General features: G+C 39.9%; 2 protein-coding genes across 2 annotated transcripts in view; one reads left to right on the forward strand and one right to left on the reverse strand.

Moving 5' to 3' along the window:
• krr1 (KRR1 small subunit processome component homolog) overlaps positions 1-5,447 on the forward strand; it is a 7,257-nt gene extending 1,810 nt beyond the window's left edge. The window contains 8 exon segments of the mRNA XM_035677015.1: positions 531-592; positions 594-648; positions 1,945-2,025; positions 2,737-2,793; positions 4,017-4,187; positions 4,431-4,508; positions 4,663-4,759; positions 4,873-5,447. Of these exon segments, the coding sequence (XP_035532908.1) occupies positions 531-592; positions 594-648; positions 1,945-2,025; positions 2,737-2,793; positions 4,017-4,187; positions 4,431-4,508; positions 4,663-4,759; positions 4,873-5,027 (756 nt within the window). The 3' untranslated portion in view covers positions 5,028-5,447.
• glipr1a (GLI pathogenesis-related 1a) lies at positions 4,759-11,672 on the reverse strand. The gene is made up of 6 exons (XM_035677002.1): positions 9,949-11,672; positions 8,674-8,922; positions 8,387-8,505; positions 7,287-7,372; positions 7,053-7,079; positions 4,759-6,858 (listed from the first exon to the last, which is right to left on the reverse strand). Exons 1-6 carry the CDS (start codon positions 10,117-10,119, stop codon positions 6,704-6,706), a joined length of 807 nt encoding a protein of 268 aa, XP_035532895.1. The 5' UTR covers positions 10,120-11,672; the 3' UTR covers positions 4,759-6,703.
• Positions 11,673-12,264: the final 592 nt, after the last annotated feature.

Here is a 12,264-nt window from a genome sequence, read left to right on the forward strand (position 1 = left end):
GCAGTCTACTGGTGGAGATTCATTGTGAAATATTGCCACACCGCTGACATGATAGTGCTACTTAGCTTAGCTCCAAGCTCGGCATCAACCGCTCTGACAGCACGTGTGTTGTCTGTTGTGTCGGAGTACGTGATCATTCCTCCTCGTCCCCCTAAAACAGCAGCTGCAGGTTGAGCACAGCGCCACGTTTTAAGACGGGAGAAGAACTGTACCAGAGCTAACGGAGTAACCAGTAAATGATTACTAATTTAATAAATTACGTGGTCGGATGGTGCTGGCTCCAGTACTCGCCGATACCGATGCCAGCATTTTCGGCAGTATCGGAGACATTTCCGATACTGGGTATCGGAATCGGAACACCTAATAAATATTATTGTCCCTGAGGGAAAAATGCTAAACAAATCAACACGAAGACACCGCCTGTCATACGGCTCTGAATGGGCTCATATGCTGCTGTCATGGGTAGGGTTTGGGGTTGGGTTGTGCTGTCTTGTTCACTTCTCCCAGTTCACACTGTGTTTGCGTTCCAGGCTGTACGAATTAAGGATGACGTGGCATGTGGGACTCATAATTGGGACCTGGTGAGGAACAGAGGTTGTGAAGCGAAGACAGCGGCTGATTGGGCCCAAGGCTCCACCCTAAAAGTGAGTCCCACACCTAAGTCCAGCTTCATCAGCAACATCTCCTAGCTGTCCGGAAGCAGCAGTTATGCTTAGTCAATACTACTTCCTTTTCATTGTTGTTGGATTGATAAACGATGACTGTTATCCTGAGTAACTTACTCTGAACAAGGTGACAAGCTTCAAATGAGGAGTGGAAAGCGCTTAATGAGGTCACTGACTGAGGATCCCTTCCCCTCAGTTTATTCCCTATTTTTATGTCCCATAAATATCCGACATCAACTTACTGACTGTATCTGTGCAAAGTCTGTCACAGAGAGCTATTTTCACAGTCTTCAATGAAAAGGGAGCTTGGCAGATTGGTACACACAATCAAAAGCAACTGTTGTCACGTGCAAATGCCAAAAGCAAGAAACCTTGAGACTCCAGTGCAGAGCGGACTTGCCAGTACAGAGAGCAGCGGTTGGCAAACATGTAGGGTGCGCACTTATGGATGTACTGACCCGGAGCTTCCTTTACTATCTATACATAACAATGTTAACCTGTAACATTGCAGCAGATATTACATGTTTCACACAACTAATGCGTGCCAGCCAAGCCAGTTACAAGCTAACGAATAACAAAATAGAAGATGTTGAGCCACTTTCCATCTGATACTCTGCTTCTCAAAATGTAAGCTATGGCTGAACATAGATCCAGAATTGACAATGCGGGAGAAAGAGAGATGTGCTTTATGGGGAAACTATGTTAAACAAGATATTATTCATAAGCAGAGTATATCTGGAATATTGGAGTGGAGTTTATAGTAAGGCATTAGGAGTCTATACAGAGTGGGTAAGTGAAACTCGTGGAGGGCTTTTAACTGTTACAGTGGTTTACTTGGAGGTGATGGTGAAGCACTGTAAAAATGTTTTTCTCAGCAAAAACAGTGTGGTTAAAAAAACAAACCTGCTGTCTGGACTTGGTCTGTTTCTGTGGTTCAGTTGAGATAATGGTCACTAGGTGGAGATTAGCTATTTAACCTGCTAAGCAAACTCTTTTTTCTTTTTTTTTTTTGTGCAAAAACATGCAGTGGTATATATATTATAGTTAGTACACAGTTAAAATTATTTTATTGTATTCTTTCTACTCTTTTTGCCTACATTCTGTTATGCGTGCATTTGAACGTCTCCTTTGGGTCAAAAAAGGAACATCTCCTTATGCTCTAATCGCCAAACTATCTGTATCATTGAAGCAGTATTGCAAACGGTTAAACAGCTAATTCTTTTTAAGTCATGAGTTAAGTGCTTTACTTTGTTTCTGTCCCTTTTCTTCAGGATTAGAGTTGTGTTTGTTGACCAAGCTGCTATGTGATGGTGCAGGTAACACGGTGTCGGCCCTTGGGCCCTTCAATGGCCTGAAGGAGGTAAGAACATCAGAGCACCCTGTTGCTCCACAAGAGTCTAGTGGGAGGATATAAAGGTTGGAGAACTGACCTGATCATGAGGCAGGAACCACACAATTCAGTGTGTCACAACAGGAATCTGACTATAAACTTGATTATGAAGATCCGTTCCAGCCATGAAAATGAGTAAACACTAGGTAACTTTTATGGTGTTAACCTTCCCACAACATCCTGGCACGCGCTAAAGTGTGTGTGTGTGTGTGTGTGTGTGTGTGTGTGTGTGGCGTCTCTGTGTGTGTGTCTGTGTGTCTGCTTGCCTTCCTCCTGTTAGACTCTGTGGTGTTCGGATAGTGATAGAGAAAGCTCCTAATGATCTCTGTTGGTAAATTTGAGTGGTTGCAGCAGCAGTTAGATTAAAGAGTAGAGCCAGTGGGTATGGAGCCCCAAAATATTACTTGAATGACTTGTGTTGACATATGAAAGTCTCATTGGGAAATAAATGTAATTTGTAAAAGGGTATTTTGAAATAAAAATGTTTAAATGCAGAATTGATATACAAATTCACCTCTTATGAAAATGATGAGCATGATGAAATAGCATTTCATAATGAGTTAAGTTTTCTTTAATTATAAATATCTCTAAATTAAGCCTGAATACTAAAATCAGAATACATTTTTACACAAAGAACAGAGGATGTAGAAGCATTGTCTCATGTCTCTCTCTGTTGTTCAGGTACGCAAAGTGGTGATGGACACGATGAAGAACATTCACCCCATCTACAACATCAAGGTATGATCAAACTGCTGACAGAATCAGCTAAAAGGCAAAAGTACTGGATGGATTGAAATGTTTGGACAGGCTGCATTCATGCCCAATGAAGATGTTTTCCATCCTTGTTCTTGATCTCCTGACTGAAATGACTCTCTCTGGGTTTGTATGCCAAGGCTGGCTCAACCTGGAGCTGAGGGCATGAAAGAGTCAGCCACACTTTGTCATGTAGGATTACTAGTCTTGGGAACATACTGAACACGCCTTACAAACTGAGCGCTGAGCTGCTGAGATCAGAGATCGATGTTTGCCCAAACACTTCTTGTCTACATCTAACCACTACATGTGTGGATCCATCTTGTTTGTGTCTAAACTGCTTAACTACATAACTGTGACAGAGGTTGTTGTTTTCAGACCTGTGCACCTTCATCATGTTAGAGATGTAATAAGAACTCATTGTGTCCATTTCAAATTCGTCCTTCTGGCAAAAAGTGCCGAAAAACATCTGAATGTTTTCATAAGCTAATGTCACTATTTCCTGTGGTTCTTCCGCAGTAAAGACCACTGCCTTCAAATTAAAATACTTTTTTATGAAACTATAAATATATACAGGCATTGAGGTTTTACACCTTTAAGGGGAACTCCACCAATTTCTCACACAAATATGTGTTTACCGGTGTTGGCAAGTACTACTGCATATTTAAATAAAGTTGCATAAAGCTTTTTTTCAAGTGAAAGCTGATGGAAGAGTTTGAAAATTAACCAATCTGAGGTTATGCTTTACGCTAGAAGTGCAGGGCTACATTAGCTGCTACTTACATAACACAACCGAATGGCTAAAATCGTCTGTGCTGGTTAGTAGTTTCACTATTTGAACCCTACTTCATATGATTTGATTTTGTTTGATTAAGAAAAAACTGGGACACATTTTACGAACATGCTAGCACACTCGACCTGGAGAGCCCTGCAGCAACTTCTCTACTGGTGATCTTTCTCGGACAAAGTTTGTCCAACAGTTGAGAGGTTAATGCAGGTTTTATCAGTTTGTAACTGTCTCAGCTAACTGTAGAAGTCTTACTATTACCACTAAGCCAGTGTGATTCAGCATTGATAGCTGCTGGTAATGTAAGTATATTTTGTTGTAGAGTGAAAGTAAACCTCACCAAAGTATCACATTTTTATCACTTTTACTCCACCCACCCCACCACCCCTTTTCATATTCTCATATTCGCTGGAACCATCAGACACTGATGATCAAACGGGAGCTGTCCAAAGACCCCGAACTGCGGGTGCAGAGCTGGGAACGCTTCTTGCCCAAGTTCCGCCACAAGAACCTGGCCAAGCGCAGGGAGCCCAAGAAGAAGAGTGTGAAGAAGGAGTACACACCATTCCCTCCATCCCAGCCAGACAGCAAGGTCAGAACTTTGAAAACGCCTTTAGTCATAGTTGAATAACAACTTCTATGTCGTCTACGGACATTAACACTAGTTACTTTATTTGCTACAAGAGCTAAAGTTAACGTAGCATATCCCATGAGTGCACACTTGCTCACCCAACATTGAACTGTATTATAAAAAGCTATACTCAAGCGGCTATTTCTGCATATTTAAACTATTTATTTGAACTTAAATTTTTAACTGTGTGGATCATTGTTGTAGGTTGACAAGGAGTTGGCCACAGGAGAATTCTTCCTGCGTGAAAGTGTGAAAAAGAGGAAGAAGATGGAAGAGATAAAGGTGAGCATTGAGTGGATTCATCAGGTGCTGGGCTACAGTGCCTGTTCACATGAAGTATCTGTATTATGAGGATGATGATGTGTATGTGTTGTGTACAGTCTGGAATCAAGAGTTGCGTCATATTCTGAGAAATGTCATTGTTCCTCTTTCTTAGGTGAAACAAGCAGAGGCTCTGACAAAGAAACAGGAAGAGCGGAACAAAGCTTTCATTCCTCCTAAAGAGAAGCCATTGATGAAGAAAACCACTAAAGGTAGAAATAAAAGAAGACTTTATTCAAGAGCAAAGCAAACATATCGTAAACTGTACACTGTAACAATACAGCTGAGCTCTGTCTCACCCTTGTTTATTTTGTTTTTGTCACAGCTCCTACAGAAGGCAAGCTGGACATCGAAGCCATTAAGGAGAAAGTGAAAAGGGCAAAAACCAAGAAACTGGGGGCTCCCCCAGTGAACCCAGCAACTCCCACCAGCAGTACCAGCAACAAAAAGAAAAAGAGCAAAACAAAAAACAAAGGCTAACCACGCACTTACACCACCCCTGTTGTAATGTGTACCATGTGAAATGGTATTTGTTTAGCAGTCTTGTTGGACAGAACAAGGACTCTGTAGGGACAAAGGAACAGGAGGCATACAGTGTGTGTGCTTGGATCAAAATGAATTCCGTCATGGACGTTTTCTATTGAGCTACTTCTGTGGTGACGATTTCCTGTTCATGTTACAATCTATAATCTTCTATCTGGACACCAACTCTGTCAAAGGACATGAACAGACCACCAGAAAATGATGATGTCTTCATTTGTCTTCTAACTATTGTTCAGACTTTGTATGGTCAGTGTTTATACGTTTCAAAGTATATTTTTCCTCCTGAATACTGATGTGGATTCAGGAAGAGGCGGACAAACCGATGGAAATGTAAAATTAAAGGAGGATTTTTAAACATCTGGATCAAATTTTTTTTCTTAGGTGTGCCTTAATTTCATTTAGTCACATTAATTGCTTTGCACAGAGTCCACAGGGTGTTAAAAGTCTTAAATCCAATAATCAGAATTTTAGGCCTTAAAACATCTTAAATGTGATTTTGACATTTTTTGTCTTAAACGTCGATTGGATTAATGATGTTAATGCTACTTGTATAAAGTTGCGTGTTCAGTGTTGTATTCGTGTTTTTGGGAAAGATGTAACAACTACAAAACGGAACAGACAAGGAACCAATACTGATGACAATTTATTTTTCCAGTATGCATGTAAAATGGCTCTTAAATTGCATATTAAAAGGTCTTACAGTGAACCTGTTGAAACCTGCAGAATCCTTGTTGCAGAGTACTACCATCAAAGCACTATTGATGTAATACTGACATATTATCACCTCATACAGCTGATGTTGCAACATGTTAGCTAGGAGTTGCTATGTATTCATCCAGACAGAGCAAATGATTAGCACTCATTTAGAGTCTAGGCTACCTACACACCACACTCAGATTATGAATAAACTTTGTTATTATCAACCACACAAGATAGGTTTGTGAAAAAATTCAATCTTAATTGCAATCGGTGTAGAGCAACTGCGGTGCCTGGGTTGTAAAAATTGCAACCGCCTCAACTCGCAAGGTTATCGTTGCCCACGTGTGAAAGATGTCAGAGCAGGTTGGCATCACGTCGGACACAAATCTAACCTGCATGGTTTGTGTGGCCATCGCTGTTATTGATTATGTGCAAGCCGGAATGACTTGGAATCTAAAAGTTATGGGCCATAAAATCATCTTTTACATTTCACATAGCCATTTGACTATGCATTCACTTTTTTCTCTCCCAGACCTGAGGGGAGTAGATTGCTTGTCTCCTGTCTGACGGCTTAAACCTGTGGCTAACGGTGTCACTGTGTCTCTACAAAGAAGCTGGGTAAAAGGCAAGTACGTTTTGACAGTTAAAGGTCCAGTGTGTTGGATTTAGTTGCATCTAGCAGTGCAGTTGCAGATAGCAACCCCATGATTATACACTATTGAAATATATTATATCACTATGAATATCATATTCCATTTCTGCATGTAGACCCTCCTAAATGTTGTACACTGGACCTTTTTGAAGTACGGTTGTATTGGGACATAAAAGCTGTTTAATTAAGTTGATAAAGTTGAATTGAACTAAAATCTTCATCTTGGCACTAACTGAATAAGTCCATGTCCTTCATAGGTGGTCTATTCGTAGCAGAAGACATCAGGGTAAAAGTGGTGGACTACATATGCTGTGATGAAGGTGAAGATGAGGGCAATGGGTCGGGCAATCAGAATAGACACATAGTTGGAGCCACTGACAGCCACGGCAGGGTCCCAGTCTGGGCTCCAGTTGTAGCCTAGAAAAACAAATGAGTTGTTAGTGTGAGTCTTTTCTGTATTAGTAGTTGTACATGACAAAATAGTACCTAGTACTGTGTGGGCTGTGATATATCCAGTGAAATGTATTGCTCTCTTCTTCACTAACACAATGTTTGACACTTACTTTTGATACTTTTAGCAAAGTGAGGGTAACCATTTTATAATCACTTACTTTTCTGTGAATCACGTTCTTGGCTACCTGCAAAGACAATAAAACACATTAGAAACTGTTTATATTTATTTCTTATGTCTTTGTAAAGTAGTGTGTTAAGGTCAGTGTCAGCTATATATAACACAAGGAAACTCTAGCCTTTTTTTTCTTCTTGGCTTCCTTGAATTTGTGGTTTTCAGCCAGTCATGAAATGATTCAGCTGAGAGTCACAAAAAGCAAATTTTATTTACTCACGGCAGAGACTATTTTCACATGTGCCTTCACATCCAGAACATTCTGTACCCATGGTTTCATATGGTTTCCTTCTGGCCACGTTACCCCTGCACAAGGAAAGGAACATCATCCAAATTAAATCACTTTCACAGTAACAAATCACTTTCCCTTATTATAGGTGGAAGCAAATGTTTGCTTATCCTGGGGTGATCTGTGCTCTGAACCCTGAACTTCCTGCCCTCTTTATTTCCTTATTGTGTGTCAGGGCCTTTAGAGGATAAGGCTGCCATTATTTTTTGTTTCTTATTGTCAACAAAGACCCAAATCAACAGTGTGTTATTCCATCTCTCAATACTATCTGTCTTCACTACTCTATGGCACTCAGTCCATTCATTTCTACTAAAGGCATACATCTTTAGAACTATATATACAGATGTTATGAACAGGAGGCAGTAGTGTATTTTCTGGGGACTATTTTCAGCAGTGGATTAATACACATTCGGTACTAAAGTGAGTGTTTAGGGCAGCAGGACGGTGTATGAGGGATCAAATCAAAATAAACTACAGTGTATGTATTCATGGTAATGAAGGATCATGTCACCCAGTACAACAGTGTGGCTCACAGATGTGTTTTTGGACAACAATGGAGCTGAGAGAACAGAGGTAGAAGATCAGGCTCTGATCCATTCACAGTTATTGTTAGGAGATACATTCATTGTTGGTTTTGATCATTTCATGCAATTTCATACATTTCATGATTCTAAGTAAAACAGAATACTGCTAGGCCTATGCTTTAATGTGCTGAACCTTGTTAGGTGCTTACAGTGAAGACACATGGCAGGACTGTGTGCTACTTCCTTTTTACTCATCAAAGCAAGACTGAAACATCGCCTAACCTCTAACTCAACCTCAACCTCAACCTCAAACACCAACCGACAAGTTGGTCACAGGGTGAGCAGAAACCTTTCAATGTCACCACAGAAAAAAAGACATTTTAAAATGTTGGAGAGACAGGTGCCAGTTTTTGTAAAATATGGTCCGACACTTTTGGAGCCCTTGTAAACAGTTTTCTAATTCATAAACTCAGAGTTACAGTATATTCATAGATGTATTCAACTTACGCTGGAGCATAGTTGCATACAAAAATCACACTCTCTCTAGAACCAAATCCAGTGTTTTTGACACCATTTGGGCACAGCTGGGCAGCACAACCAACCTTGTAGCTTCTTGCCCACACAACCTGGAGACAACAAAAGGATTAAATTAATCAAAATATATAATATAATACAAATATAAAACATCATGACTAGTTACTCATTGTTAATTGCCCTGAACTCTTTAAACATTTCACCACAGAAAGAAAACACAAGTACGTTGTCAGTATATTTCCAAAGAAAAGTACACAGACCTGTGTGTAGTGGCCACAGACTTTAGTGCAGGCGTTGCTGTTGTAGTCATAGTGTTGTGTTTCATCCACCCAACTTTTAATTGAACGTGCCACATCAAAAGATGATGGCGGGTAGCCTGTCCATATGTTTTCTCCTACTGAGCTGAAGGTAGGGTGCACTCGGCGGACATCGTTGAGGAAGGTGTTGTGTTCAAATAGACAGTGTCTTGCCCACGCTCTTGCAGTGATGGCCAAGCCTTCATCCCATGTCTTAATGAGCAGAGATAAAGAATGTCAGTAACAGTAAAGCGTTTGTCCAGGTTTTGAAATTTCTCCAACAGAATGGAGGTGACTCTAAGTTTGTGGTGGTCACAACAGTGAAGAATAAACAATACGTAAGAAAGCTGATTTGTTTTCCAAAGACTTTGTCTGAGTTAGTTTCATTTTTGTATCTTGTCCATACTGTACCATTTAGTCCCCCTGGCATTTTGTTCTCAAAATTGGACCAAATTTCATTCAATAGATAGGGGGAGAAAAGAAGAAATTGAACACTAATGAAAAGTTCACACAGTTAATTCAATAGAAGGTCTAAATATCCTACATCTTTTATGGAGAAGTTTATACTATATATAACTAATATATATAGCTAACATAGCTTCCTTCCTTTCTTCAGGGATGACGTATTTTTGTAGGCCAACCTGGAAGTTAGCTTAACCCTGGTCCCTTCGACAAAAGGCCAATGAGATTTTTACATTGGATTTTGTATTATTGCTGAAAATAATCTCTGTGCCCCACAAAGATTTATGATATATCAATTATTATGATTATTTTTTAAGCGTATATGTGATCATCACAAGGAAAAAGCCAACAGGCCATAAACTAACTACCACCACTAAACTTTCAACTTGTAATAACATCATGTAAATAAAATCTACAAGTTTGATTGTTTGAGTTAGAATAGAGCGTAAGTAGAAACACAACATAGCAATAAAAGTGGACTAGTGAGTAGTTTTACTTCTTCAGCATTATGACGTTTAATATTATGACAACCTACGTAGTGTTATTTAAGACACGCGAAGATTCAACATTCACAGCTGGGGTATTAAATGTCGTATGACAAACCCTCAAATTTCATTTTGTGTTACCCACTAACCTTATTTCAGGCATCTAGTCAAAAACTCATTGACTTTGAGCCAAGTGAACTGGAAGTGCCTAAATGCTAACTCAGTTCAACATTTTAGGACTGCAACAACGATATGAAAGCTAGTGAGAAATGGAAGATTACCTCATGCTTACCATGTACAGCATATTACTTGCAGCTGGACTGACGGATGACCGTGCCCTGTTGTGCTCCATCACACACTGATTAATGAAGTTTCCATCAGTGATTTCTGGCAGTGAGACTGAACACCCCCCTGAGTCCAGGATAATCAAGGCCCACAGTAATATCTCCACTATGCTCCCCATGCTTTAAGAATAAAACGGCAAAAGCGAAGGCACAGAAGCTGTGGTTTCGAAGTACAGGCATGTCTGTCAAACTGCAACAGGAAATTGCACCAGAGGAAGAGGATCTATGTGCTGTTTTGAGTGGTTAGTTTATTAAATAGATATTTTCAGTGTAAAACATGCATCATTTATCACACTCAACCCAGTGGTTATTAAAAATACAAGCGCTAAGAACATGTACAACTCACACATTTTTCAATTCATGTGCACTAAGAAGTTGCTAAAGTGAGCTGTTTCTCATATCACATTAATGCACCAAAGCACACTCACAATAAAGTTGTGACTGTCACTGTACATACTCAAAAACTGCTGGTTGGTACCAAATTATATCACTTTTTACTCTTGTCTTGTTCTAATACTTTCTGCTAATGTTAAAGAAATGGTAAAAAAAAACAGCAGATTGACTGTATAAATTATAAATGAATCAGAAGGGGAAAAGACCAGTTTTCTGCAACACCAATGTTTCAAGAGCTCCAGACCTTTATGTAGAATACACTGGTCTAATATTGTACTAAAGGGCAGTTTTTCTAAAATCTTACAGTCTGGAACTTGTGCACAAAGTGAACCTGACACTTTACTTTGTGCAACTAGGATTACAGTTGCGTACCTGACAATGGCAACGTTCACTTTTGGTTTCACAACAGTCGAACAACGGTCTGCTGGGTGAACCATGGTTTATACTGCACTTTCATACACATGTACTTTTCACAACAAGGCAGGGTAAAACGTGACAGTAACACATATTCTTTAGTCCAAAATTGGACAAGGTCTTGAATATTGAAGCAAATACTGTAACTATCTCCTAGCTCCTATCTCCTAGTTACAGTGTATGTGATTAGCTGAAATACATACATAAGCCACTGTGGGAAAGCTCAGTCTCAGCTTTCGTGCTCTGATACTACTCGACCAGATGTATTTGTGAAGCATCTAAAGTATCTGTGTATTATTCAGCAGACAAAGCAGGATTCATAAATACCATTAGTGCTATTAAAACTGTTCATTAGGGAGAGTCGTCAGTCTTACTTCATGGCTGAGTAATAGCATCCTCACCAACAGCTACACACAGTAGGAAAAGCAGCGGGCTTTTCAAATTCTATCGGAATATCTGCTTCTGATGTTTTGGGATAGAATACTATGTCTTGCAATGTCAAACTGCAACAAATAATCCTTTTCAACTCAATCCATGAGCAGCACGAGGTCAGACGAGTAGAACAGATGAAGTTCAAGTGCACTTTTTAAAACAACCAGATTTTAGATTTTATTAAAACATAGAAGTAATTAGTAAGGATATACAATATGGATTTTTTTCAGCCAATGCAATAACCAATTAAAGCTGCAAGCAGGGACCCCGCACTTGATGCAACTCGGGGCGTGGTGCAGCCGCGTTACTTGCCGTCGTATCACATGCTGACCACAACATGGAAAATTCCCGTAAACCAGATCAAAATCGCCATGCACGCCACACCATGGGCATGCCGTTTGACGCACAGTCACAAGTAGCACAAGTTTTTATCTACAGTTTAATTTCATTGCCCTCACTAACCACCTTTTTGAAATTGACTTTGATATATCCCTTAGAGGAAAGTTCGTTCAAATAAAAGACCACGAAATTTTTTGGGCTATGTGAGCTACAAACACCAAGTCCCTACACCGTGCCCTGTGAACTTTCATATTCATAACTATTACCGGTCTTCGCGAGATGAATTTAAACCCTGCCACCAGAGCGCGCACCCAGTGGCGTGGTTTTTTATTCTCTTTTTAGTGAGGCCTCAGGAACGCATGCGCATCATCGTACCAGTTTCGTCTTTAATCACACGTGCCGATGCGGAGAATATAAACCTTCTTCATTTTTTAACAGAGCCGCCAAGCCTTGTGGTAGATGGCTGAAATTGTTGCGCAGCGTGCCTAAGGTAGAACATAAGGAACTAAAACTGGGGCCGCAAGCCTTTGTGTCAAATCGGACATAGCCAATAATGAAAGAAATGCTTCACTTGCCTGTTTTGAATGAAAAACTGATGCAGGAAGTGAAGTTTTATAACTTTTTTATTTTTTGAAAATATCAAAATAAACTTATAAATTGGCATTTTTTGCCAGGACGGTCCTCAG

This window comes from Morone saxatilis, unplaced genomic scaffold (assembly GCF_004916995.1).
Source record: "Morone saxatilis isolate NCDOM2014 unplaced genomic scaffold, NCSU_SB_2.0 Contig10, whole genome shotgun sequence".
Taxonomy (NCBI): domain Eukaryota; kingdom Metazoa; phylum Chordata; class Actinopteri; family Moronidae; genus Morone; species Morone saxatilis.